General features: G+C 44.2%; 1 protein-coding gene across 1 annotated transcript in view; it reads left to right on the top strand.

The window, feature by feature from the left end:
- The first annotated feature begins 548 nt into the window (after window positions 1-548).
- The window catches only part of Plpp4 (phospholipid phosphatase 4), a 133,719-nt gene continuing 107,911 nt past the window's right edge, over window positions 549-26,356 (top strand). The window contains exon 1 of the mRNA XM_052174599.1: window positions 549-954. Within this exon, the coding sequence (XP_052030559.1) occupies window positions 899-954 (56 nt within the window). The 5' untranslated portion in view covers window positions 549-898. The remainder of the gene's footprint in view (window positions 955-26,356) is intronic.

Below are 26,356 nucleotides of genomic sequence, written 5' to 3'. Positions count from 1 at the left end.
TTCCAAGTGCAGGCAGGGATGCTTAGAGAGCTGACAGTTCACATCTACAGCACAGTAGCCTGAAGCCACTGATGGTGTTGGGAGGATGTTGGAGGGGAGGAGAGGAGACATGGGGTCCCCAGATACTACATTACAGTGGTGGCATAAGGGTCTCTGTCAGGATTTTTGTATGCCAGTCTGGCACCTTCTGAGAGAAAGCAAAGATTGAAACCAATCTCCTGGGAACTTTCTAGAATCAGGGGTGGGAAAAGAAAATTTGAGGTTGGCAAGGTGTAAGGGGGCCAGAAAGCAGAAAGGAAGAAGCGCTCCCAGATAGAACCAGAGCATGCCAGGGCTGTCCTGAGTGCGAGAGAATCCCCAAAGCGCCCATCTTCTTCAAGCCCACATGTGGGTGTGTGAAGAAAGAGCAGAGAGCCAGAGCAGGAGTCGCCGGCTGGAGAGGAGGCGCGCAGCGGCCGCCGTCGGAGCGTGCTGCCGGGCACAGAGCCCAAGGGCCGCCCAGGAGCCTGGAAGCCGCGCAGCGCGCGCCGGGAGGGAAGTGGCGGCGACAACAGCGGGGCATCCCCAGGCTTCCCCTCCTGGGTCCTGGGCGCCGGGCGCAAGCCCAGGACACAGAAACAGCACCGATCGCAAGTAAGCAGGGAGTCCCTGAAGCGCCCCTGATCGGCGTGACCAGGAGTGGGACCTGAAGAGGCCGGTGTCTGGGTGTCCAGGAGCCCAGCGCGGGAGGCTGTGACTGAGCCCTCCCCGCCGCCCCCACCCGCGCCCGCCTCCCGCCCCCGCCCGCGGCCTGCAGCGCGCCTCCCTCACAGCCCAGGCTCAGGAGAGCCGCTCCGGCCGAGCCGTGGGAGCCACGGACAGCGCCAGCTGCCGCTGCGGGAGCTACTCCGGCTGCACCATGCGGGAGCTGGCCATTGAGATCGGGGTGCGAGCCCTGCTCTTCGGGGTCTTCGTGTAAGTAGTGGTGCACCGCGGGCGGGGACCTAAAGACTCAGCCTCTGGGAGCCCCAACTTTGTTTGCGCTGCTGTGTCTTGCCGGGGCCTGGGTTCGAGGTTCCCTCCTTGGTTGGTGCCAGGGATGTTCCCTAAGGGATCAAAAGAAATCATCTCCTCTTTTTCTTGAGACCCTTAGTGCACAGTAATTTTAGCATGCCCGGAACTGGGACCTGCTTCCGTAGTAGCTCCTAGTCTGGAAGCAAGTCCGGTGGCCCTAGCTCCGGTGCCCCAAGTCTGAACCTTTTGCCAGCCCCGCACACCTGTCCCTGGTATATAGGCTGCTCATTAAGACCAGGACGGGCAGCCTGGCTCGTGCCCCAGGGAAGTTTTTCTCTTCTGTGATCTTTTGAAGCTGACGATGGCAGTTTTTGCTCTTGGCTCTGTATCCCGCCACCCCATGCAGTGCCCACGCAGCCAGGGTCAGCCTAGGTCTCCTTGTATGTTCCTGGCTCCTGAACTGTCAGCCCTATAGAGCCTCAAATAGGTGTCCGCGTTACTTCTCTGGCTGGAAAACTGTTGCCATGGAGGGTCGGGAAGGTCAGGATCTGCAGCAGGCTGCGGGGCTGGGAACGCTAGGAGCTCCTTTTACATGTGAGGGGCAGAAGCCCTTTGGGGACAGCATTGAAATGTTCACATGGCACCTGGGAATAGTCATTTCCGAAAAAAGGAGGGAGCTTGGTGCCATTCCTTCAGAGCTGTCTGTGCTCAGGCACGGGACTACCTCTCACTGGCTCTAGGGCATCACAAGGAGCTTTCTCAGTTTCCTAGCAGGAAGCCTTAAAAGCCTGTTAGCAAGGCTGACACATCTGCACTTTTACCCCCCCAGTGGTAGGTCATGTCTTCTCTTTTCTATCCATGGCTGGCTGACATATTTTAAATATTAAAGTTGCACAGACTTTCTCGATTTGTTGGAGTCTTGGTGTGTGTGTGTGTGTGTATGTGTGTGTGTGTGTATGTGTGTGTGTGTGTGTGTGTGTGTGTGTGTGATCAAGTCAATCAGGGGGAGCACCCCCATGGCAGGCAGGCAGGTGTGTAATATCAAAGACTACTGCACCTTGGGGCATATGCATTGGGAAAGAAAGGCTTTTTAAATTTCATTTATTTATTTAGTGTGTGTGTGTGTGTGCACGTGCCTTTAAATTAGGGATTAGATTCATCCCATCCCGAGGATTCATTCATACCATCAGAATAGACTGGGAGCTCCCCAGATGCAGGCCACCCCCTCCTCCTTCTGACTGAACACTAGTGTTATTCACTGAGAACAGGGAGAAGGAACTTCAGTTGGATCTTGATGCATATGAAAAGAATCAAGCCCTTTCCCCTTCTTTCTCTCTGTCTTTCTACCTTTGGAGTAAACATTCCCAGGAGTGGCTGCCCGTTGATTACCTGGGGGCAGTTTGGGGTTGGCAGATAGGCTAAAACCCCATTCAGATATTAGGTGTTAAAAATGATAGACTGATGGTTAGCGCATGTAGACGCTAACATTTCTTGGGGGAATGTCTGTGCGAAAGTAATGAGGAATAACGTGAAATAGGATTGAAGGCTCTCTGCTTGAGTTGCTTCTGGGAATATTTGCTTTAAAAGGGTCTCACCACATGCAAAATATTTATATGTTTTCACATTCCCTTTCGAACATTCTTTCCAAACACTTATGAGATGTTTGCAAATATACAATGCCTCGTGTAGTGAATTAGAAACCTTGGTAAATCTTGTTTATGTGTGTCTGGCTTTTTTTAAGAATGTTATGTAAAAAACAAAACAACTAACCAATCAACCAATGAAAAAGTCCATCAATTTTCAGTCTTTTCCTCAAAGTCCCCTCCTGTGTTACTTAGTCCGGGATCTGTAATCACCTGCCACCACAGGATACATAGGGACATTGATTGCATTTTTGTCGTGATTCTTGAGTTTCATATGAAATTGCCAATATTGTCTATAAAGACCAGAGTGGCACTGAAGAACAAGCTGAGGGTGTCAGTTCAGGCAGATAATGGCTTCTGGGGACGCCTAGGAGGAGCGGAGACACAGATGACCTCTTGTTTCCTCGGATAAACTGCTGGCGCCTTGGCAGAGACTAGCTTTGGCGAGGAAGTTCTCTTCTTCCCTTTGGCAGCAGGGTGGTGAGGAGGGGACTGAGTGAAGGCTCACTGTCACCAAGACTGTGGTCTCTGCAGCCCTGGGACATTGGGGAGGTCTGTCCAGGCAAGTCGAATCTGGTCCGCCTGCCACGCCGGCCAGTGCAGACCGTGCAGTCATCGCTCGTTTGAACTTGGCACGTCTGCCCTATCTCCCAGAACCAGAAGCTAGTTTTAGACCAGAGAGAGCATCCCCCAATTTGCTAGCTTCTGCTCTGAAGCAGTGGCTCTCAATATTCCTAAAGCGGCAACCCTTTAATCCAGTTTCTTATGTTGTGACCCCAACCATAAAATGTTTCTTTACTACTTCATGACTGTGATTTTGCTACTGCTATGAATTGTAATGCAAATATCTAACATGCACGATATGTGATATGATGTGTCCCCTGTGAAAAGGTCATTTGACACACATACCCCCAAAGGGGTCATGACTCACAGGTTGAGACTGCTGCTCTAGAGAACCCTCTCCTGGAGATATGCTTGCTTTCTGATCACTTTTCTTGCCTGGAAGCAGGTGCGCCCTCTCAGCTGATGCACAGACTACTCCCTTGAGGCTGTAAGTGAGGCCTAATGAGATGTGCCCTGGACTCACAGGCATGTAAGCTGTCCCTTGTCAACTCTTGAGGGAAAACCCTTTGTCTGGAAGTCCAGTTTAATACCCAGGATTTGTGCATTTAGACTCAGAGAATAGTCTGCAGACAGCCTTATCCTCAGTGCCTCTGGTGCAGCCCTGCTTTAAAACTTAAACAAGCAAACAACAACGACAAAAGAAGAACAACAGTGGACAGTAACTGCTGTGGCTGACTGCATAGCCACTTTAGCTTAACAGAGGGGAAGATGTTTATGGGGACCCCGTGTGTAGGAGACTTAAGAGGGTCACATGCAGTCTTGAGGCTGCAGTTAGTGTGCCTTGATGCTTGTGAGTTTCAATGGCTCTACTGGCCTTATCTGGGGTAAGTTGTCCAAGTTGTCACCAAAGACTTGAGAGAATCAGTAAGTGTTTCTAGAAATGCCAGCAAGATCTGGACCTTACTCAGTCGCTCTGAGCTCCTGGTCACCAGCCCTGGGCACCAGCTTTGCTAGTACTGGTATTCCAGTAACTTTTACTATTATTGGCAAGATGGGAACTTTCATTTGTTGAATGAATTCTACTTGTGAGGTAGTGTTGAAGGCCATCACATCATGGGAACTGAGAGATGGCTCGGGGGTTACAAGTGCATCTGCTTTTCTAGAGGACCCAAATTCACTGCCTAAGACTCACATTGGGGTCTCACAAACGTCTTTAGGTTTAACTCCAGGGGGTGTCATACCTTTTTCATGTCCCTAATGGCACCTGCTCTCCCACAAGTACAAACCGTACACAGACATCCATGTTCCACAGGATATTTGTAGGACTCCAGCCTGGGTTGGTTGTGGTAGCTTGTACAAAATATTCAGATTACTGCAAAGGAGGAATAATTAACCCAGGGGGGTGATGAGAAAGTGGAATAGATGCCAGGGAATGATGCCCAGAGATGACTGCTCACCTAAGCATCCGGTGCCAGGTGTGTGAGGCAGGCCTGAGCTCAAGGACATTCCTGCAGAGTAACGGCTGGCAGCCTGTAGGCACAATTTGGATGGGGAACAGCTCACCAGGTGTGGCTGTAGACTGTGGGTTTCATGGACAAGGTGAGGGGTTTTCTGATGAGAAATGAGCTTAGTACTCAGACACTGTCCACTCTTCCAGGATTAGTGATTGCCACTATGTCCAGATTTTGTTTGTATAACATAGATTCTGGGATCAATCTCAGGACCCCACCCTTGCAAGACAATAGTGTCGTCTTGCCAGCCTGACTCCAAAGGTTTGAAACAGAACCATCTGCTCAGATATTTGCCCAGTGGTGTTAAAGGACCATTCCATTGGTCACACAGGTTTCGTTCACTTCCAAGGGCAATAGCACGTGGCTCTGCTTCCCTTCAGACAGCGAAGTGTGTGAGCACCTCTTTTACTTGCTCTTGGGCTGTGGTCAGCCATCTCCACGATTGCCTGCTGCTGGATTGCCAATAGTGGAACCCTAGGGTTTAGGACACATCGCCATCTCCTTCCCTTTCCCCTTTGTTCCCCATATGACCTGGCCATGAGCATGATCCATGCCCTTTGACCTGACTTCCAATGGAGATTTCTCTGGAAATCTGAGTGTGCTGCATCAGTGCAGAACAAAGCCACTTTCAAGAGTTATTTTTTAACTACCAGAGTCAGAGTTACCCACAGTCCAGGTTAGCTCCTCATAACCTACAGACGGACATCAAAGAAATGCCGGCGTCTGCATTTTGAGCAGACATTCTTTCTATCCACTAGGCTTTAGGAGCATTTAACAAGTGAATATGGTCGCCTCTGCTTTTCTCCTTCTGGGCCATATGAAGAACTGTCCTCCTTGGTCCTGCCAGGGGATGAAGTGAGGCCAGGCAAGGAGCCCCAGCCCATGGGGCACTTGGTAGAGGCAGTAAGAATTTCCTTAGGGGAAAGCATGAAGCTGTATGCCAACATCTATTGTTTTGAGGTAGGGACAGCTGCCGTGGAGGCTCAAGATATTGCAAGTGGACTCCAAGACAGAAGGCGGTTCTCTGCTAACTGAGACGCGGGGATTGGCTAGCTACTGCAGTGTCAGTCTGTTATGTGATAGCATGCCTGTTGTAGTTGTGTTGGCATTTATAACAAGGTTCAAATGATATATTGGCGGTAAAGTGGTATAACAGAAGACCACAGGCATCGGAGCTATGTAGGTTTGAGTTTGAATTTTTGCTCTGCCACTAATTAGCAAATTGCTTAGGATCTCTGAACCTCAGTTACTTTATATGGGAGGAAGAGATAGTAAGTAGTTCATTGGATTTGATTGGAGTCAGTGCTTTTAGCACCTACAGTAGATGCAACTGTCTTCTCTCCTCATTCTTATTAATCCCTATTACATATATGTAGTGTCTGTGAATGGCACTGTAGTAGAGTTGTCATGACTGTGGTCTTTAGTCTTAGATTGCCTGACTTTCTATTCTGATTTTGCCCCTAATAAGCTGAGTGAGTCTTTGGGCAAATTATTTATCCAGTTTAAAGTTCTACATCCCCATCCGTTTAATAAAAATACATAGCTACTTTCATGAACATCAGAGTTGTGCTTATTAAGTGAGATAGTGCTTAGCTCAAGGTATGTGTTCAAAAGAGCTAATGCCATTATTGTCTTTTATTAAAACAAATCCATAATATGAAGAGAGATGCTGTAGATAGCTAATAGTATTATTATTATAAATTATTTAGTATGGGACTTCTAGCAAAGAATAAAGTCCTTTAAGTGTGTTTCAAGGGATTCCTTTTAGCCTACCCAGAGTGTCAGCTTACCCTAAGCTCTACAACTCTCTACAGCTTCTTCAGGGGTCTTGCTATCTGATGGGTTGAGAGCTTAGTTCAGTGGTTTCTTAATGGGGCCTAACCCGTGGATCCTTCCTAATAGCAATCCTAAGACAGTGGATCAAAGTGTCACCAGTATAACTGTGTCAGATGATGTGTAAAAGAGAAGAGTCTGTTCCTATTACCTTCAGAGTCATAGAGTTCAGTAGTTCAGTAGTTCAGTTAGACCCTCGCCTGGGACCTTTCTCCACCAAATACCCTCTCCACCCTCATCCATGCATGTAAGAGTAAGTGTCCCTGAATGTGTCTTCTTGACCCGGGAATGCATCTTTCCGATTGGCTGACAAATAGTGCTTCTGTTTGAAATATTATTGGCCACTGTAAAATGAGATGGCTGTGCCCGGAATTCTCAGAACTGATGCTGGTTTTCCCCAGGGAGATGGCAAAAAGCAATCATCAATTTCAGAACTGATGGATACGGTTATTTCAGTTAGTTATAAAGATGAAGCCTTCTACGAGCCACACAAGGCTTATAAAAGCTTGGCGTGTCTATTTTTCTGGGATAGTGTATGTAAATATAAAACTTATCTTTGTAATATTGCTTCTTTTAAAACAATAATTTTTGCCTTGGTGTGTTGAAGAGCTACAAACTCTGCGTACGAGCAGCTCCTCTTCAGTCAGGAGCACGGTCAGGTTAGGGAGCTTTGAGTTGCTGGGAACTGAGGATGCTGCAGGTGGGTGCCACGGGGAACCTGGAGACAGCGTCGTCACAAGCATCCCTATAAAAGCTGGAGGCTGCTGCTACACTGTTTTTACTGTGATAACAGATGCACAGAAGGCGGGATCAGACTTAGTAGGGGCATTCAGGTCGGTTTCCAGAAAGCTGGAACTCTCCTGCTCAGTGCTGATTGCTTCTTTCTGCCTTGCCAGAGGGTTTTAAAGATATGTTTCCAATGAAATGGGAGGTTAAGCCATGTGAAATAGTTGGTATTCGACTGTTTTGACCTACAAAACTGGAAATTTCTTTTAGTGCAATCCCAAAATAACATACACAAAGAAAAATGTCCTATTCATAAGTGTGCAGCTGCCCACAGCAGCCCTCCCACCTGCCGAGCCCACTTCCACGGCCGCCCTGATTTCTCTAGCCCAAGTTTTTGATTCAACATGAATGGACTCACAGTGTGTGTGCACTTCCGTCTGACTTGTCCCGACATGTGACAATCCATTCCGCATTGTCGTGAGCACTTGTTTGTTCTTTCTGCCACAGAGAAATCTATGTATGACCGAAAGCCTGCCTAGTTATCCATGTGGCTTGTTATGAATAGTTTTGACAAGTAAGCATAATGCTGTTGTGATTCTTTTTAATGGGTTCATTTGTAATTAAGGAGAACTGTACTTTGGGTGAATGCACTGTTTTTTTTAACAAAGTGTTTGGCTTCTCTTTGCCCAACAGGAACTCTGAAAGTGAGATCCAATTTGTATGCCACATTACTTTCCCTCGGAGAGTTGCCCAGAGAGGCCTAAAACATCCCACTGTGTAGAAGGGTGGGTATCACGGCACATCGTCACACAGTGAAGTCCTGACTCTGTTAGGGATAATGATGTGATCTTACCCACGAGGAATACTGTAAATGCGAGTTGCTGTAAGGCGTGATGGTCACCAAAGACAGCATAGGATGAGTGTGTAAGATCATCTCTTCATTCCCCTGTTGTCTACCACCTGGAGAGATGCACCTTGCATGTCTACTAACCCCAGATAGTGAGCCCACGACAGACCGAAGTACAAATAATACCAAAGTCCAACTTGGTGAACCAATGAGTTTTACTGGGGTTACTTACAGGAACAGAAATGACTCAATGACAGCTGCATCACCAAAGCCCACCCTAGCATGTGTGACAGCTCACCAAAGCTAGGAACATGGAGCACACTGCACACCTTTTAGGCAGCTCAACAGCTTGGAGAGCGATCTCTCCAGGTGGCTCTGTTGGTCTAATCCTCTTTTGCCAGGCAGTTTCTTGGCTTCTTGGAGGCATCTGGTCTAATCCTAGCCGTTTTTTTTTTTTTTTCTTTTTCAGATTTACTTGCCTCATAATTTTTTTTTTTTGAGATTAATTCCCTCATCTGAGGGGACTTTCAGCTTTTATTGCTTACTCTGACAGGGAGGGGCCTAGTGAATTTGATAAACTTCAGGGACTTCCTGATGCTATTTTGAGTCGTTCATCTTCCTGCTTGATGTGCTTCCGATAATACAGAGTGTTTCAATCTTGGAGCAGACTGTTACAGAATACCCCCACATCCCATCCTTCTTATGACTGAAGTGTGATATAAACCAGTGAAAGATGCCCAGTTCCTCAGTGTGACAATAATAGGAAGGGTGAAACTCTCAGGCCTGTAGGATGGGTCTGATTTATAGACATACAGGGTGGTCTATAACAGACAACATTCATGTTGATTATTATTAGTTAGAAAGCTTAGGGGTGAAAGAAGTCATAGAGAACAATTCTGGTATGCATTTACATGTCGGTAACTTTTAACTGACCTAATGTTATACTTGGTGGCTATATGAAGAGAGGGTGATGGGCATGTGTTAGATGGCAGAATCCTTGCAATCACCCAGGCAGGAAGTGATATTCTCATTTTACAGCATGAAGAGCTCAATGCCTGTCACATTTAGAAAGCTCCTACCAGTCAATAAGAAAAGAGAAGTACCCCTCAATAGAAAAATGGGCAAGGGCTATGAAGAGAGATGAAAACAGAAAAAGCATGTCTACCTTTCAGCATGTGACTTCTGCAGCAATACAAGATATGCATCTGGAAACAGCAAGGTGACAGTCCATGCCGGTGAGCACAACTTTGTAGGAGCCACCCAGTAGGACAGGAGCAGCCGTTAAGGTTAAGATAGTTAGCTATCTCTCGACTTGGAAGACATGACAACTATTACAAAGTGATGAGACAGACAAGAGCAGTGTACATGATGTTTTCATGTGGTGATGTAATACATTCAATCTGTTCTTATCGCTATGATAAATTCCCATAAAGAACCTGCAAAAACTTAATGGTGTTTTCTTTGGGCAGGGGTGTGCTAATAGGATTAGATAATATATATTTGGTTTTTTTTCTTCATGCTGCTTTTAATTCATTTTATAGTGAAGATTTATGTGTTTTATGCATAACCAATAATCAAAATGGATGTTACCTATTACAGAACACACACACACACAGAGAGAGAGAGACAGAGAGACAGAGAGACAGAGAGACAGAGAGACAGAGAGACAGAGACAGAGAGACAGAGACAGAGACAGAGACAGACAGAGACAGACAGAGACAGAGAAAGAGATATAGTTAGTTCTGAATGTGACAGTAGTGTTTCTTTGGTGATTGCTACAGGATTATTTGAAGGAGAAATGTACCTCACATCAATTTTTTTAATTGTATACTATGGAATACATGTTAAAAACCTGAAAGACTAAACATCCTAGTTATAATTTATATTGGAAAGGATGATTTTGTCATTGTTCTATTGCTGGGAAGAGACACCATGGCCAAGGCCACTTTTATAAAAACTTCATTTAATTTGGGCTGAATTACAGGTTCAGACGTTTAGTCCATTATCAGCATGGCGGAAAGCATGGTAGCATCCAGGCAGTTACAGTGCTAGAGAAGTAGCTGAGAGTTCTACATCTGGATCCACAGGCAATCAGAAGAAAGAGGACCACTGGGCCTGACTTGGGTCTTTGCAACCTCAAAGACCCCAGTGACACAGTTCCTCCATGAGGCCATACCTACTCTAACAAGACCACACTGCCTAATCCTTTCAAACAGTGACACTCAGTATGAGCCTATGGGGCCATTTTTATTCAAATTACCACATTTCACTCCCTGGCCCTATAGGCTTGTAGCCATATCATAATGCAAATTGCATTCAGTCCAGCTTCAAAAGTCCCCACAGTCTGTCACAGTCTTAACACTGTTTAAAAGTTTAAAGTCTCTTCTGAGACTCAAGGCAGTCTGTAACTGTAGCCTTCTATAGCACTAAACTAAAAAATTAGTTCACATACTTCTAACATAAAATTGCACAGAATATACATTGCCATTCTAAAATAAGTGTAGTGAGGAAACGCTAGACCAAAACAAGGCTGAAAACCAGCAGGGTTAATTCCAAACTTTGCTTCTCCATGTCTGGTGTCAAAACAGTCTTCAGATGTCACCTTTCAGCTTTGTTCACTGAAATACACTTTATTCATTGGGCTGGTTCTATACCCGTCTGCAGCTTTCCATGGTGTGCCTTTCCCTGCCACTCCTGGTGTCTCCCATGAAGGGTTGGCCCTCCTTTCACAAGTTCATGCATCAGCCTCTCTGGGACCCCGTGCAGGGACCCCGTGCAGGGACACATGCCAGGCCTCAGTGGCTTTTCTTGGCTATGGAGGGAGGCTCCACAATCCTACATCCTGTACTTTAAAGCAGGATGGCCTAAGCTGTCAAGTTCTGCTGCTTGCTGGGGCTGGAACTTGGGTCCCTGGTTTCAATACATATGTACCAACTTTCTGTTACTGATGATTTCCGTCCCTGCTTAGGCTCACCGTTAATTCCTTTCTACAGGTTGGAAGCTTAGCTGAGTGGGGCCACCCACCCTTGCCTTGAAGTCACCACTCCCTTTATTCCATTTAGCCCCTTGCGTACTGGACTTAGTTCCAGTACATTTTCTGGTGCTTCTCTTTTCCCTCTCAACCTGTACGCTTTGTATTTTTCCTTGTTCAGATTGCTTCTTTTCATTATAGATCTGCATAAGAATGGCCACTAATAACTGCAGGACAGAGTCGGTACTAGGGTGCCTGGAAATCTCCTCTACCAAAGCCATTAATCCGTAACTCTTCAGTCTAGTCTCAGGCAGATACTTTTTGGGCAAGGGCAGAAAAACAGTCACCTTCTTCATCAAAGTATCACAAGAACACAAAATATCTCTAGGCCACTCACTAATATTCTTCTTTGAAACCTCATGACCAAGGTCATCATAATTAATTTTCATTACTCTCAGCACCGGTGTCTTTTAGGATTCTTCTAGTATGGCCCATAAAGCCCTGCTTAAAAATGCTCAACTGCTTTCCTAAAGTCCCAAAGTCTACATTGTGCCAACAAGGTCAGGCCTGCAACAGCAGTGCCCTGCTCTCTGGTACCAACTTTGGTCTTGGTCATTGTTCTATTGCTGGGAAGAGACACCATGGCCAAGGCCACTTTTATAAAGACTTCATTTAATTTGGGCTAGATTACAGGTTCAGGCGTTTAGTCCATTATCAGCATGGCGGAAAGCATGGTAGCATCCGGGCAGTTACAGTGCTAGAGAAGTAGCTGAGACTTCTACATCTGGATCCACAGACAACCAGAAGAGAGAGGACCACTGGGCCTGGCTTGGGCCTTTGCAACCTCAAAGACCACCCCCAGTGACACAGTTCCTCCATGAGGCCATACCTACTCTAACAAGGCCACACTGCCTAATCCAAATAGTGCTACTCAGTATGAGCCAATGGAGCCATTTTTATTCACATCACCACAAGGGACATTGCCAGAGGCTGCGAGTGGAGTTAGAGATGGCATGGCCTTCACTGAGGAGTAGGATGGTACCTTGGCCACAGAATTAGGCCTGCCCCTTGACTTAGAATTAGGGGGTGGGAGGAATATATGGAAGCACCAAAGGAAAGGTGTAAAAATCCTCACCTGTAATGGCTTTCATTGCTTTGTTCCCTACACATCCAAGGAAGTCTTTATGCTAAATAAAATGAAACAGATCAAAATTAGATGATCCACTTTGAAGATGGCTTGCAATTAAGAGCATGGAGAGGATATTGTTACTATTAACAGACTCACTTTGAAAACTGCTTAAACAATGAGATAAAATTTTATGATACATGTGATAGAAACACTGCTTATGGTTATCTCAGAGTCACAGCTGTTAGAACTGTATCTGATTTGACAAATGCTAGAAAGAATGGCAAGGTGGATCTGTCGGAAGAGTGCATTTTCTTCCAAAGAAAGATGAAGCACTCCCTGAATTCCTTCATCTGTCTCTACCAGGAGTACTCCCTTTACTTTTGAAATTTAAACATCTGAACATATGCTTTTATAACAACAACAACAACAATACACACACAAACACATACACACACACACATACACGCACACACACAAAACATAATGAAATATGCCTGTAATCCCAGTAATTTAAGAGGCTGAGGCAGTAGGATTGCCATGAGTGCACAGCCTGCTTTAGCTGCATAGTTAGTTACCCATCTGGATTAGAGAAAGGCCCTTTCTTAGCAACACTCTCTGCCCCAGGCAGCCCCACAAGGTTATCTTCTCTGCACAGGCAAATTTTCTCTACATTTTTTGTCTTGAAGATGTTTTCTATCTGTGTAAATGTTGCTTGATTCTTTTTACTGGCCATATTGGATCCCTAATGTATTAATATAGGTATAGAATTGTAGAATATTTTCATGTTTTCTATGACAAAGAGCATTGTAATATAGATGCCTAAGAAATTTTTGCAGTAGACTTTTCTGGATCAAAGCCCTCATGTATTTTATATTTATCTGTACATTGACAAACTATCCATTCAAAATGATCTAATATATACAATTATTATTATTGCTATTATTATTATTTATTATTATTATTATTAGTAGTAGTAGTAGCAGTAGTAGTAGTATCAGAAGAGAGCAGGTAGTCCCTTAGAGTTGGAGTAAAGGCCGTTGTGAGTTGCCCAACTTATACTGGGAACTGAACTCTGGTCTTCTGCAAGAGTCACAAGCACTCTTAACCTCTGAGCCATCTCCAGGCCCCCACCCCCACCCCATGCAGTATGTGAACATCTGATATGTGTGGGAGGGAAAGTGTCCTTTGTTTCTCGTGTCTCTGTGATCTGTTGAGCATCTTCTCACCTGCACACATTTTCTCTTCTATAGAATCTCATGATTGCTCTTCTTGACACTTGGGACATGCTCTGTGCTTTGTGGATGCTGTGGTTTGAATGTGAAACGCCCCTGACCCTCCATGGCGCATGTGACTGAACACTTGGCCCCCAGTTGGTGGCGCTGTAGGGGGAGGATATGGAACCTTCAGGCAGTGGGTCCTAGCTGAAGAAAGTGAATCTCATCTTGGCATGCTGGAGGGAACAGGTGTTGAAGTTTATACTCTATCTTTTCTCTGCTTCTTGGTCATGGAGATATGAACAAGCAGCTGCTACACACTCCCACCACCATGGAGATGTCTGTCATCATGATTTCCTAGCACAGTGAATTATACATCCTCAGACCACAAATCAAAACAAACCTTGGCTCTCTTAAATTACTTCTTGTCAGATATTTTGTCAAAGCAATGAGAGAGGTATCCAGGATGATAGATATTAGACTTTCATATGTTGCAGATGTTGTCTATACTCCCATGACTTGCTTTGAAGTTTCCTTGTGATTTCTATTATTGCATATGAGTTTTGATTTTGTATGGGTAAATCTGCCCTTTTCCTCCTGAATACTTTCATTCTTGTTTAGAAAGTCATTTCCTATCTAAAACAGAAATACTGTAGTATCTAGTATTTTACAGTTGTTTACTATTCATTCTTCAGTGCATTGGTTATTTCTTTTAGCTGTGTGTGTGCGTGTGTTTGCGCACGTTTGTGAATGTGTATATGCACACAGGTGTTTAAGGACATACTTGGGAGGCCAGAGGTTTCATCTTAAGACCCTAGTTGTTTTCCACCCTACCTTTGAGGATTAGATCTCACACTGCAACTGGAGTTCAGGAGTCTTGTAGAGATGGCAGGGAAGCCCCAGGGATCCTGCTGTCTGCCTCCCAGCACTGGGATTACACGTGTGCATTGTTGGCTTTTTATGTGGGGGCTGGGATCGATTACATACTCATGTTGCACAACAAACACGTTACCAACTGAGGCATCCTCTTGGCCCCTCCCTATCCTGTCAAATGGTTTTCTTTGGTTATGAAGAGACTCTGGTTTTTTTCAGCAACATTTTTATCAGAGGCAAATATCATTTATCTGTGAGCTTGAAGTTGGATCCTATTCAGATTTTCTATTTACCTGCTGTGAATCCACTGACATATTAATTACTGTAGGTTTTTTTTTACTATTCTGATATACATATATATATGTGAGTATGTTAAACATACACACACCTCACATATAGAAAGAGAAAGACACATAGGGAGAAAGACACACACACACACACACACACACACACACACGCGCGCGCGCGCGCGCGCATACACACACACACACACACACAGAGAGAGAGAGAGAGAAAGAGAGAGAGAGAGAGAGAGAGAGAGAGAGTGAGAGCGAACATCTTAAGAAAATCCCCCACCTGCATGGAAAGCAGAGTAGTACAATGGTTAATGCTGTAAAGTTTGGTTTCAGAATGTCCATGTTCACAGTGATAATGTGCTATTAACTAACTGTGCAAACTTGGGAAAGTTACTTTCCCTTTGTGTGTATTGGTTATCTAATAATTAATGTAGATGTAATGATGATGTTAAAATAGCTTCATTGTATTGAAATCAAAGATGATAGCTTATTCCATTTATATAATTATGATTATCACTTTCTGTGTAGCCATAGATAATGAATTTTAAGAGTAAATATACATAGCTTGAACATAATGAGCAGTTTCTGTTTGTTGGGTACAACGTTCTAAATATACTAGTGCAACTTGACTGGGCTATTCAAAGCCTTACAAACTCATTCTTCACTGTACCCTTTTAAATGTGAAGGTGGGCTCTCTCCATCAGAAGAGGGTAATAAGAGCCTCTGGGCTGTTTCAGTGTTGCTGTTGAGATAATCGTTGTTTTATCTTATTGCTGCCAACATTCCCTGTGCTTATTTTTGTGCTGTTTTATAGTGTTACACTTCTCCCCTGCTGCAGTTTGAATATGTTCCCAATGTTCCCAATAAAGATGTGCTGGAAACATAATCTCCAGTGTAACAGTATTGGGAGGTGGGGCTTGATGTGAGGTACTTAGGTAACAAAGCTTTCCCCTCACACCAGTCATTAAAGAGCTGGAAGCTGTCAGTTCAATTCCTTGCTCTCATCTGCCCTCCCCATCATGCCTTCCTTTTCCAAGGGAATGATGGAGCACAATCCATACTGGATGGATATGCAGGAACACTTCCAGTTTTATAAATTACCTACTTCCCAGTATTATATTGTAGAAACATCGAACGAGCTAAGACATTCCCAGGCTCATTTATCTTGCTCTTAACTAAGTAGCTTACCATATTTTTGTTACTATTTGTTTTCTCCGTAAATGATTTATATGTCATAATTTCTATGTCAATAGATTTCTAGTTAATACACTAATTTTACCTCCTGATGAATTTAACCTGATAAAACTAGTAAATTTTCCATTTTCTTTGTAAAATGCCTTATTTTGAAGTTTATCTAACATTAATGTATTTTTGGCATTACCTTTCTTGAGACTAGTATCTACATGAAGTAAGTTTTTCAACATACCTTTGTTGTTCTCTTTTCATTCTTAAAAATGTTTCTTATAAACACCACATAGAGCTTTTTAAATTTTATTCATTTGGAAGGTCTCTGTTATTAATTAGAAACACTAATCCATTTACAGTTAGTGCAATAATGTCTGTTGCAAGTTTAAGCTGATTATCTACATTTGGTTTTCATTTATTCCATCTATCTTTTCCCCCTTTTTCACTATAGTATTTTAGGTTTGTCAAATATTTGTTGATATTCTCCACGGTCTCCCTTTTTAAATTTTGTTTTGTTTTGTTTTGTTTTTTGAGACAGGGTTTCTCTGTATAGCCCAGACTGGCCTCAAACTCAGAAATCCGCCTGTCTCTGCCTCCCAAGTGCTAGGATTAAAGGTATGTGCCACCACGGTCTGGCTATTTACTAACACATTTTGTTAATTTCTCTAGAGATCAGGGTGTATTTTTGAAAATAAGCATCATCTGTAAGTCAGTCTCACATCACTTTATGTGCAGTGTAAAAACCTATGACATCATACATTCTTTTCTCTTTTCAGCTTTTGGTAAATTATCCTAGATTTTATTTTAATTAATAAGTCCTATAAAACATTCCAATAATCTTTTCCGTGGATTTCAAAAATTAATCTACTTGATTGTTTTGTAAATATTTGTATTTTCCAAAGCTTTGCTTTATTTTTTTCAGATTTGACTTTCTGTCTGGGATTGTATCTTTCATGCTTGAAGAATTTCCCTTAATATTTCTTGTATAGTTTGCTGGAAATGAATTCCACTGGCCTTTATTTTCTTGCAGTTGTCTTTATTTTGATCTTACTTTTAAAGCTGTTTTGGCAGCTATAGACTTCAAGGTTGTCAGTTTCTTTTAGCATCTTGAGGCTGTCTTTATGTCCTCTTGTGGGCTCCATTGTTCCTGCTGTCATTGCCCCTGTCCTAAATACAACATGATGTTACCTTTGACAGTTTTAAGACTGTTTCTCTGCACTTTGTTTTCGAGCAGTTGAAATGTGATGTGCTTGAGTTCATCTCATCTGCATTTTGCTTTCTGGGTTCAATGAGATTTTTCAAACTATGCCTTGTTTAGATGAAGTGAATAGTCTAGAGATGGTGGCTCCCCCACCTCATATTCCTTATGCTTTCTCCCTTCTGGTTCTGTAGTAGACAGTTTGTATCGTAAGCTCTAAGAGCTCTGTTCTGCTTTATTCTTGGTTTTCCACTTCATGATTCAGTTTAAGGGACTGTCATTAGACTAGACTGGTCTTCATTTTAACTAATTCCTTATTCAACTGTATCTATTCTGCCTCTGAGCCTGGGTGATGAGTGTTTTATTGCAGCAGCTCCTTTCAGTTCTAGTTTTGCTTTTTTGTTTGTTTATTTGTTTTTAGAGTCTTGGTTTCTCTGTTGATGTTTTCTAGCTGTTCATTTGTTGTGCTCAGTTTTCCTTATCATCTTTTAACATTTAAAATAGACATCAAGACAATTTATAACTTTGATTTTTTTTCTCTTGTTACAGGTAAGACTCTTCCCTCCATTCTCCACCCCCCACTTTGTTTCCCATGTTCAGGCATGGTATCTCATGCACTGAAGGGACTCCAGACTGTTCTCCCTGGGAGTGTTGTTTACACTTGACTTGCTAGTGGCTCACCTTCACCCACAGAGCTGCAGTTCTAGGCTGTGTGTGTCTGTGTTGCCTTTGATCCTGTGTTGTACCCTTTAATCCCAGGATATGCTTTGGTCTCTGGTCTGCCTCTTCGAGATTTCAATGGAAAGTTTCATTTGGAGAAATTTCAACTCAAGACTTATCAGGCAGCTGCTGAAATCTCTGCTGGACTCGCCAGGCTGCAGCTGTTCCTTCCCTCTGGAAGCCTTAGAATGTCCTGTACATTGCAATTTCTTAGTTCCTAATGATTGCTAGGAAACTTTGATGCATAATTTTGGATCCCTCCTGCGGCTAACACCCTTTATAGCGAGGTTTCTTTATTACATTATTTCATCTCTATTCACTTTATTTTTTTCATAATTTCTTTCCCTATTTTGTTTTGTTAATTACTATCTTTTGAGGCTCTTCAGCCTGAGTATGCATTTGTATTTATGATTTCACTCTAATTAGTAGTGGTTTTCAGGAAAAGAAAAAAAGTCAAGTTCCATCAGTCTTGAACTGGATGTCTCTTTGATAACATTTTCAAGGGGGGTGGGGGTGGAGAGACTGCTCAGCAGTTAAGAGCACTTATTGAATTACTATTGTATTACTCTGAGAGCTGAGGTTTAGTTCCCAGCACCCACATGGTGGCTTACAACCATCGGTGACTCCAGTTCAAGGAAATACAATGCCCTCTTCTGGCCTCTTGCTATAAAAGTCTCCTGCATAGTGCACATACATACATACATACATACATACATATATACATACATACATACGTGCATACATTCAGTCAAAACACTCATACACATAAAGCAAAATAAATTTAAAAGAAAATTAAGATTTTAAAATTATTCCCAAGGGTTAAGGGTATAATATAACTCAGAGTTAGAGCACCTGCCTGTCATTTGCAAGGGCCTGGGTTTGATCCTATTATGGTTTATATATGCTTGGCCCAGGGAGTGTCACTATCAGGAGGTGTGGCCTTGTTGGAGTAGGTGTGTGACTGTGGGTATGGGCTTGAAGACCCTCTTCCTAGCGGCCTGGAAGTCAGTATTCTGCTAGCAGCCTCCAGATGAAGATACACAAGTCTCAGCTCCTCCTGCACCATACCTGCCTGGATATTGCCATGTTCCTGCCTTGCTGATCATGGACGTACCCTCTGAACCTGTAAGACAGCCTAGTTAAATGTTGTCCTTCTGAGAGTTGCCTTGGTCATGGTGTCTGCTCACAGCAGTAAAACCCTGAGTAAGACAGATCCCCAAATGAACATGTTGGACACAGTTCATGTCTTTCATACACGCAATTGCCATCGGGATTTGGCAACTTGGTTGGCAGAGTACTTGTCTAACGTGTACAGTGCTCCATAACCCACGTGTACAGTGCTCCGCCATCAGTGCTCCATAACCCACGTGTACAGTGCTCCGCCATCAGTGCTCCATAACCCACACAGGCTGGTACAGACCGGAGCAGAGGCCGAGGGATCTGCCATCTTAGCTATATGATCAGTTTAAGGTCACCCTGGGCTATACAAGATGCTGCCTCAGAAACAAAACAGAACGATGACTACAAAAGTGACATCAGTTCTCAGTTTTTATCATAAAAGATTTATGGATTTTAGATTCATAGTTCAAATGGCCTTAATTACTTACATCTAAAATTCTATGTATTTTCCCAAATTCACCCTAGCCTTTACTTATCTGTGATGTGTGTCACCCCATCCAGCCGCAAATTAATAAATATAATACTGCTGGCAAAACTTCCTAAAATTCCCATGCTTATGCTTTTGTCTAAATAATTTAAGGACCTGGCTTCTGGCCATGTTTACCTTTAATCCAGTCTGGTAGACAAATGGCAATGAGAACATGCAGAGTTAGACTTCTAAATATTAATGCCGTGCTTATGAAAACCTATATGGAAGAGAAATATGTGGCCTTTCTCTTACACGACAGGTCCTTTTATTGCTTGCTAAAAGTGGCAGACGGTAGCAGGGAATGGCTGGGAGATGAACAACATGATAGCATTAAATCACTCCCTGAGTTCTTTCTGTGTTCCTGAAGATGTGTTGAGGCACTTGGCTGCTGTCTCACGGATTCACTGAAGCTGACATTGCCTGCATTAGATCAACACAAGATCAAGCCAGCCAAAGTTCCAGAATAGGCAAGGGATGAACTCACCTGGCTCAACCCTAACTTAGCGGTTATTGGTAGTTGAGAGCTGGTGGGGGGGAGGGGGAGTGGGGGTCATAGTTAGTTTCTGTTAACTTGACAGAAGCCCAGACATTGCTGGGAAGAGGGAACCTCAGTTGAGGAATTTCCTCAGACAGACTCACCAGTGGGTACGTGTGAGGCATTTCTTAACTGCTAGTTGAAATAGGAGAGCCCATCCCATTGTGGGCAGGGCTGTCGCTGGGCAGGTAGGCCTGGGCTGTGTAGGAAATAGAGCTGAGTATGACAGAAGAAGCAAGCCTGTAAGCAGCATTCATCCATGGTCTCTGCTCGTGGCCTGGCTTCCCGTGATGATGGAGTGTAAGCCGTGAGCAAGGGAACCCTTCCTCTACTTTTGGTCAGTGTTTGATCCCAGTGATGGGAAAGCGATCCAGGACACACAGGGCTGATTGTTCTCTTCTGCAGGTATGGCCGTTGGAAGGTTCCCACATTCCCATGCTTCAGTGAGCACACACACACACACACACACACACACACACACACAGAGAGAGAGAGAGAGAGAGAGAGAGAGAGAGAGAGAGAGAGAGAGAAGAGAGAACATAAAATTAGGAAGGGGGAGATCTGGGAGAGGTTGGAGAGGAGAAAAGACGAGTGGATATGATTGTATTTTATTATATGCATTATTAAATTCCCAAGGATAAATTTTTATAATAAAAGTTTTTTAGAATAATAATTTTGTTTAAGTCCTCAATTAACTCTACAAGTTAGGAAGGTTTTTTTTTCCCTCCCACTTTTTTATTTTTTGAGATTATAGTTTAATTGTTTCTCTAGTTCCTCTCCTCCCTCCAAACCCTCCCAGGAGGTTTGCACTTTCTCTCTCCCTTCCACAATGGATTCATGCCTCAAGTAGGGTAAAGCCTCACCCAACAGTACATTCCAGGAAGTGAGATGGCCAGTGCTTGGCCAAGCATTTGAAAGCAAGTGTTTTCTAAGTTGGGACAATTTATAGGGTTTGGCAGAAGAAGAAGAGGTGAGACTGGCTTGAGACTTTCTGATACTGAAGTGGCCCTGATGACCTCAGGGGAGCCATGGACATGAAAGAGATGATATGTTCTGAGCAAATGCAGTCTTGACATTTCCAGATAGTGCTAGGACAAATTATTTTATGACCAATGTTCAAGCCAAAAGAGCCCTTGCGTAAGCATCCTGCACCCTGGTATTTTACATTTTCTTTGTATTTATTATTATTGTTGCTATTATTACTATTATTATTATTATTATTATTATTATTATTATTATTATAACATGGGAATTTGCCAAAGCACTGCTAGGGTGTCTCCCCATCTTTCCTTCTCCTTCCTTCCAGAAATGCAAAGTTCTGCAGGGTGGGCTTGTCCTTCCCTCCCCATTTGTCTATATTAAATTTGTATGTATGTATGTATGTATGTATGTATGTATGTGTATGTATGTATATATTATATGTATGTATGTGTGTGTATGTATATGTGTATGTGTCTGTATGCATGTGTATGTATGCGTATGTATATGTGTGTGTATATGTGTGTGGTATGTGTACATTCATCTATTTATGCTTGCATGTCTATGGGGGTTCATGTGTATGTGTGGTGCACATGTGTGTGGAGGGTTATAGAGTTATAGAGTTATAACATGGTTATAGAGTTCCATTCTTCATTCCCATTCATTTTCTACATTGAAGCAGGGCCTCTTGCACAGTCTGGAGCTTGCTGTGACTTTGACTAGACTCTGAAGATTTCTGTCTCTGCCTCCTGTGCCAAGCTAGCACACCTACCCTTCCCTTTCATAGGTTCTGAGAATTCGAACTCGGGTCCCCACACTTGTATGACAAGCACTCTGCCTGCTGAGTCACCTGCCTAGCTTCTTTCTTCTCTTAGGATCATCTGAAGGCAGCTGTGTTTCGGGACAAATTTTAGGATTTTATGGAAGCATCTTAGGAGAGCTTCTTTTCACTAAAACCAGATCTCTCCCTAAAGAGAGGCCTGGTGTTCTGCTCAGCACAGCTGTCATGCTTCCATAGAGTGCACAAAAACTGTGTCACGGTCAATAGAACAAAATGGGGCGTGAGTGGGCCACACCCTTAGGGTGTGGTCTTTCCACTTCCTGGTCTCCCTGGTGTGAGCTTTACCGTGGGCCTTTGCTTAGAAAAGGTTCACTGGGGGAGGCACTTCTTTTTGTTGGGAATGAGGGATACAAAGGCCAGCTTGAAAGCCCACTGCGTCACTTGATATCCATGGCTTCACCTCTCCTGCACCACACAGATGACTGAACTCACTGTGTCAGATGCCGTATGAGGTCCTGGAACCAAGGTGAATAATAACATGTGCTGTCTTCACTACTCCAGGTTGTGCCATTGGTGGACAAAGCAAGGTCTTGAGATCCTAGATTGTCCGGGATCCTTCACTTGCCCGGGAAATGTGTCATTACATGGAATACTTGACAGAGCAGTGATGGGCTAAAATAGATCTGGAGACTTAGGAGGGCAAAGTGGGCAGAGATGGAGCAAGAAGAGAGGTGTGGGCATCAGGAAAAGCCTCGTTTATAGCTAGTAGTGCTCTCGTCTGTGTAGCCCTGGCTGTGGCTACTGCCACCTGGTCTGCCCTTTGGGTTCTCTCCCAGGTGTCCTAGCATACCGCTGCTCCTCCCCTTCCTCCTCCTCTTCCCCTTCTCCCTCACTTCTTTCTCCTTGCTTCCTCCTCTTTTCCTATTTTTCTTCCTTCCCCCTTCCCCTCTTCTTTCTTCTCTACCACACTCCTTTCCCCCCTCTTCCTCTTTTTCCTCCTCTTCCTCTGTCTCCTCTTCCTCCTTTTTCTCCTCTTCCTCTGTCTCCTCTTCCTTCTTTTCCTCCTCTTCCTCTGTCTCCCCTTCTTCCTTTTCCTCCTCTTCCTCTGTCTCCTCTTCTTCCTTTCCTCCTCTTCATCTGTCTCCTCTTTCTCCTCTTCCTCTATCTCCTCTTCTTCCTTTTCCTCCTCTTCCTCTGTCTCCTCTTCCTCCTTTTCCTCCTCTTCCTCTGTCTCCTCTTCCTCCTTTTCCTCCTCTTCCTCTGTCTCCTCTTCCTCCTTTTCCTCCTCTTCCTGTCTCCTCTTCCTCCTTTCTCTATTCCCCTCATCTCTTCACCGTTCTCGGGTGTGACTCTTTCACCTCAGTGCAGTTAAACGATCTAAGCCACCATGACAGGTTATCACACCAGCGATGTCTCACCAGTGAGACACCGAACCTTGGGGAGGCCTAATCACTTTCCTGTGCTCGTTAGCCAGTGGGCTTCCCAGTCTAAAATCATTCTGCGGCCAGGCTCTGTTGCTTCAGGTGGATGGAGTACTTTCTCTTGAATCTCCCACACTTTGGTCTCTGTACCTCACAAACCAGTGGTCGGATATATTTGAATCTTATGGCAAAGATCCAAGGACTTGAGAGTCAGAGGCCCTGGGATCAAGTTGTCCATCTTGTTTTGAGTTCCTTCATCCCCTCCTTCTTCAGTTTACTAATCTGTGGAGAAGATCTAACAAGATAGCTATGGGACGGAGTCTTCAGGCACAAATGCTAGGAGAGTTTTGCCTGGCACATAAGGAGCATGCTGCACACATTACCAGTATCTCCGTATTCTTGAGAGCTGGTCTCCAAGCCCCCATCTTTTCCACCTGATGTCTTCTTTTTTAAATGTATATGTGTAAGTTTGTGGGGGATGGGATGCAGTGCTCATGTGCAGGCACTGAGGTCACAGGAGGATGTCAGGTGTCCTGAGTCATCACTCTCTGCTCTATTCCCTCTAGTCAAGGTCTCTATTGAACCCAGTAGAGTTAGGCTGTCGCAGAGCCCCCATGAGCCTGTTCTCTATCTCCACAGCATTGTGGCTACAGGAGCACATAAGCATACCTGGCTTTCTACATGGGTTCTGTGGATTTGAACTCAGATCTTTGCACTTGCTCAACAAACATTCTTACCCACTGTATATATAGCCTTCTCAGCCCCAGATGTCTTCTGTGCCCCTCCACCCAGTAGTCCCCCATTCCTGCCTATGAAATACTCCTGTTTATGATTGTCTGTCTTAGTTTGCCACAGCCCTGGGCTCTTCTTTAGCAAGTGCAGTGTCTCCTTGGATGTCAGGAGACTTTGCTGGAAAATAGTGTCTTCCTTCGAATAGCTAAGCTAAAGTGGATCAAGGGCCTCAGAAGAGCCTGGGGAACTTTGCAGGTCTTCATCTCAAGAGTGGATCATGGCTTTATTTCCTTCTCAAGGATGTGAGCTTTGTGAGTACCTGTTTTGAATTAATCCAGACTAATGGTCAAAAAAAAAATCTCTGGACTGCTGGGTCAGCACTTCCAGTGCATGCCTGAGGGCTTCTTCTTCCTTCTCTGTGAATCTGAAGGTATGTCAAATAGCTTTTGGATTAAATTTAGTTATTTCAAGTTTAAATACAAGGAGAACTTGGTGAGGGCTGTGGTTGATGTTCCCACTGCAGACCTGGACTTTGTCTTCCACCTCCCCTAGCAGGGACTCAGAAAGCAGGTCTTGGCCTGGACAGACAGTGCAGGGTGAGCTTTCATAGCGGATACTCAGGACCTAGTGCAATGGTGGATGCTGACAGTGTGGGTGTCATTTGTCCTTGTGGCCTTGAATCAGGACTGCAGTTGTCCTGCTAGGTAATGTGTACCTTCAGGATCTGAGATCTCTCTGGCCTACAGTAAATGCCTGTAGAATGGTTACTGAGAGAACAGAGATGTAAATGAAGTGGCTTCCAGTCACATTTTCAGTGAAGATGTGACTGAAAATGTGAAAATAGAGAAAGGCGCTGTCTCCGTTCATCGTCCCATGCCCACGTACAGAATGACGACGCCCGAGGCTGGAGTCCCAGGAGCATTGGCTTTCCAGGGAAACATGCATTCAGGAAAGGGGTGGCCTCAAGACTCTCTGTGGATGTTTCAACTCTGACACCTTCCCAGATGGGTGATGCTTGGCCTGTGTCCTGTCTCCCTGTCAGCCCTGTGGAGGCCATTGCAGGGTTGACAAGGGGGGATGATGATGTAGCCAGTGGTGGGGAGGGGTTAGGTGCTTCCTCCTATGCCTATGCTACAGCTTTGACTCGGTCCCACCTTTTGAGAAGGGGACTCTGGTAAAATTCAGCCCATTTCTCCGGGTGCACACTGAAGCCTATGCCCCAGTACCTCTCTCAGGAAGGAGCGTCTTCCTCCTCCTTGTGACTGAAGCACCCTCCTTGCAGAGTCACAGATCTGAAATAAGTTTTCTTTGCTAGAACCCTTTCATTTTATCTTAAATAAAAGATCTCCTATGAAGCAAATATAGGAAAGTTATATAATATAGAAGTAAAAGTGGGAAAAATGAAATTATTTATGATCTTACCACCATGAGGAATCAAGTTAACATTTTGATTGTATCTTTTTAGCTTTTTCCTCTCTCCTGCTTTTATAATACAAAATGCTTCTGCACAAAAGATGTGTTTTGAAATAAAGTCCCTCAGCTGCCTTTTCACTGATGTTGTACCTTCTCTATTTGCCTGCCTTTGTGGAAGGATATTTTCCTTCAACTGTTTTTTTTTTTTCAAGACTGCAATATAGTCCATTAACTGAAGGCCAAAACCTTAACACAGCTAACTCACTGGTGCTGGAGAGGAGGAGGTTATCTCTGTTTTTTCCAGGATGTAGAGAGCACGATGACGGACATCCTGGTTCACCATCACTGCGAACATCTTGTCTCTGTTCACTCAGTTCCTTGAAGAGGAACTTCTGTGGAAAAGGTCCCTTCTACTCCTGCCAAGTTGCCCTTTAGAGAGGTCAGTCCATGTCTCTTTATCTCCACCTGGTCTGACAGGTTCTCCCTTCTGCCCTGCTCCAATGCCCCATGTGCCCTCTTTCATAGAACCGTCCATGCAATGTTCCATGTCTGTGTCTCAATGGCATTGTTCTTTTATTTTATTTTTAAGTGTGTGTGTGTGTGTGTGTGTCTGCTACAACATGCTTGAGATGGTCAGAGAATAGCCTTGGATGTCTGTCTTTACCTTCTGCCTTGCTTGAGACGGTGTCTCTTGGTTGTTTGCCACTGTTCACACCAGGCCAGATGGCCCAAGGGCTTCTAGAAATTCCTGTGTTTCTACCTCTTAATTTCATCCTAGGAACATTGGGGTTATGGACTCAGGCTACTGTGCCTGACTTTTATATAAATTCTGAGGTTTCAAACTTGGATCCTTAAGTCTGTGTACCTAGTGAGCCATCGCCTGAACTCCTTTTCCATGCCTGTGATCTGAAATGACACCATCTGTCTTTAATTGGCATCCCTGTTCACCATGCCTTTGCTCAGCAGGTGGCACAGTCTGTGGGTGTAGGGATCCTTCTTGCTGGGGTCACTACTGCCCTGCAGTACCACCACCCCCCTTAGCTGTTCCCGAAAGCCTTACTCATCTGCTGTGAAGAGAATGACTATCTCCTTGCATCATCAGAGACACTCATTATTATCATGCCCTAAAAAGCCATTAACAGTGA

This window comes from Apodemus sylvaticus, chromosome 1 (genome assembly GCF_947179515.1).
Source record: "Apodemus sylvaticus chromosome 1, mApoSyl1.1, whole genome shotgun sequence".
Lineage (NCBI taxonomy): Eukaryota > Metazoa > Chordata > Mammalia > Rodentia > Muridae > Apodemus > Apodemus sylvaticus.
This window is presented reverse-complemented; position numbering and strand designations above follow the sequence as displayed.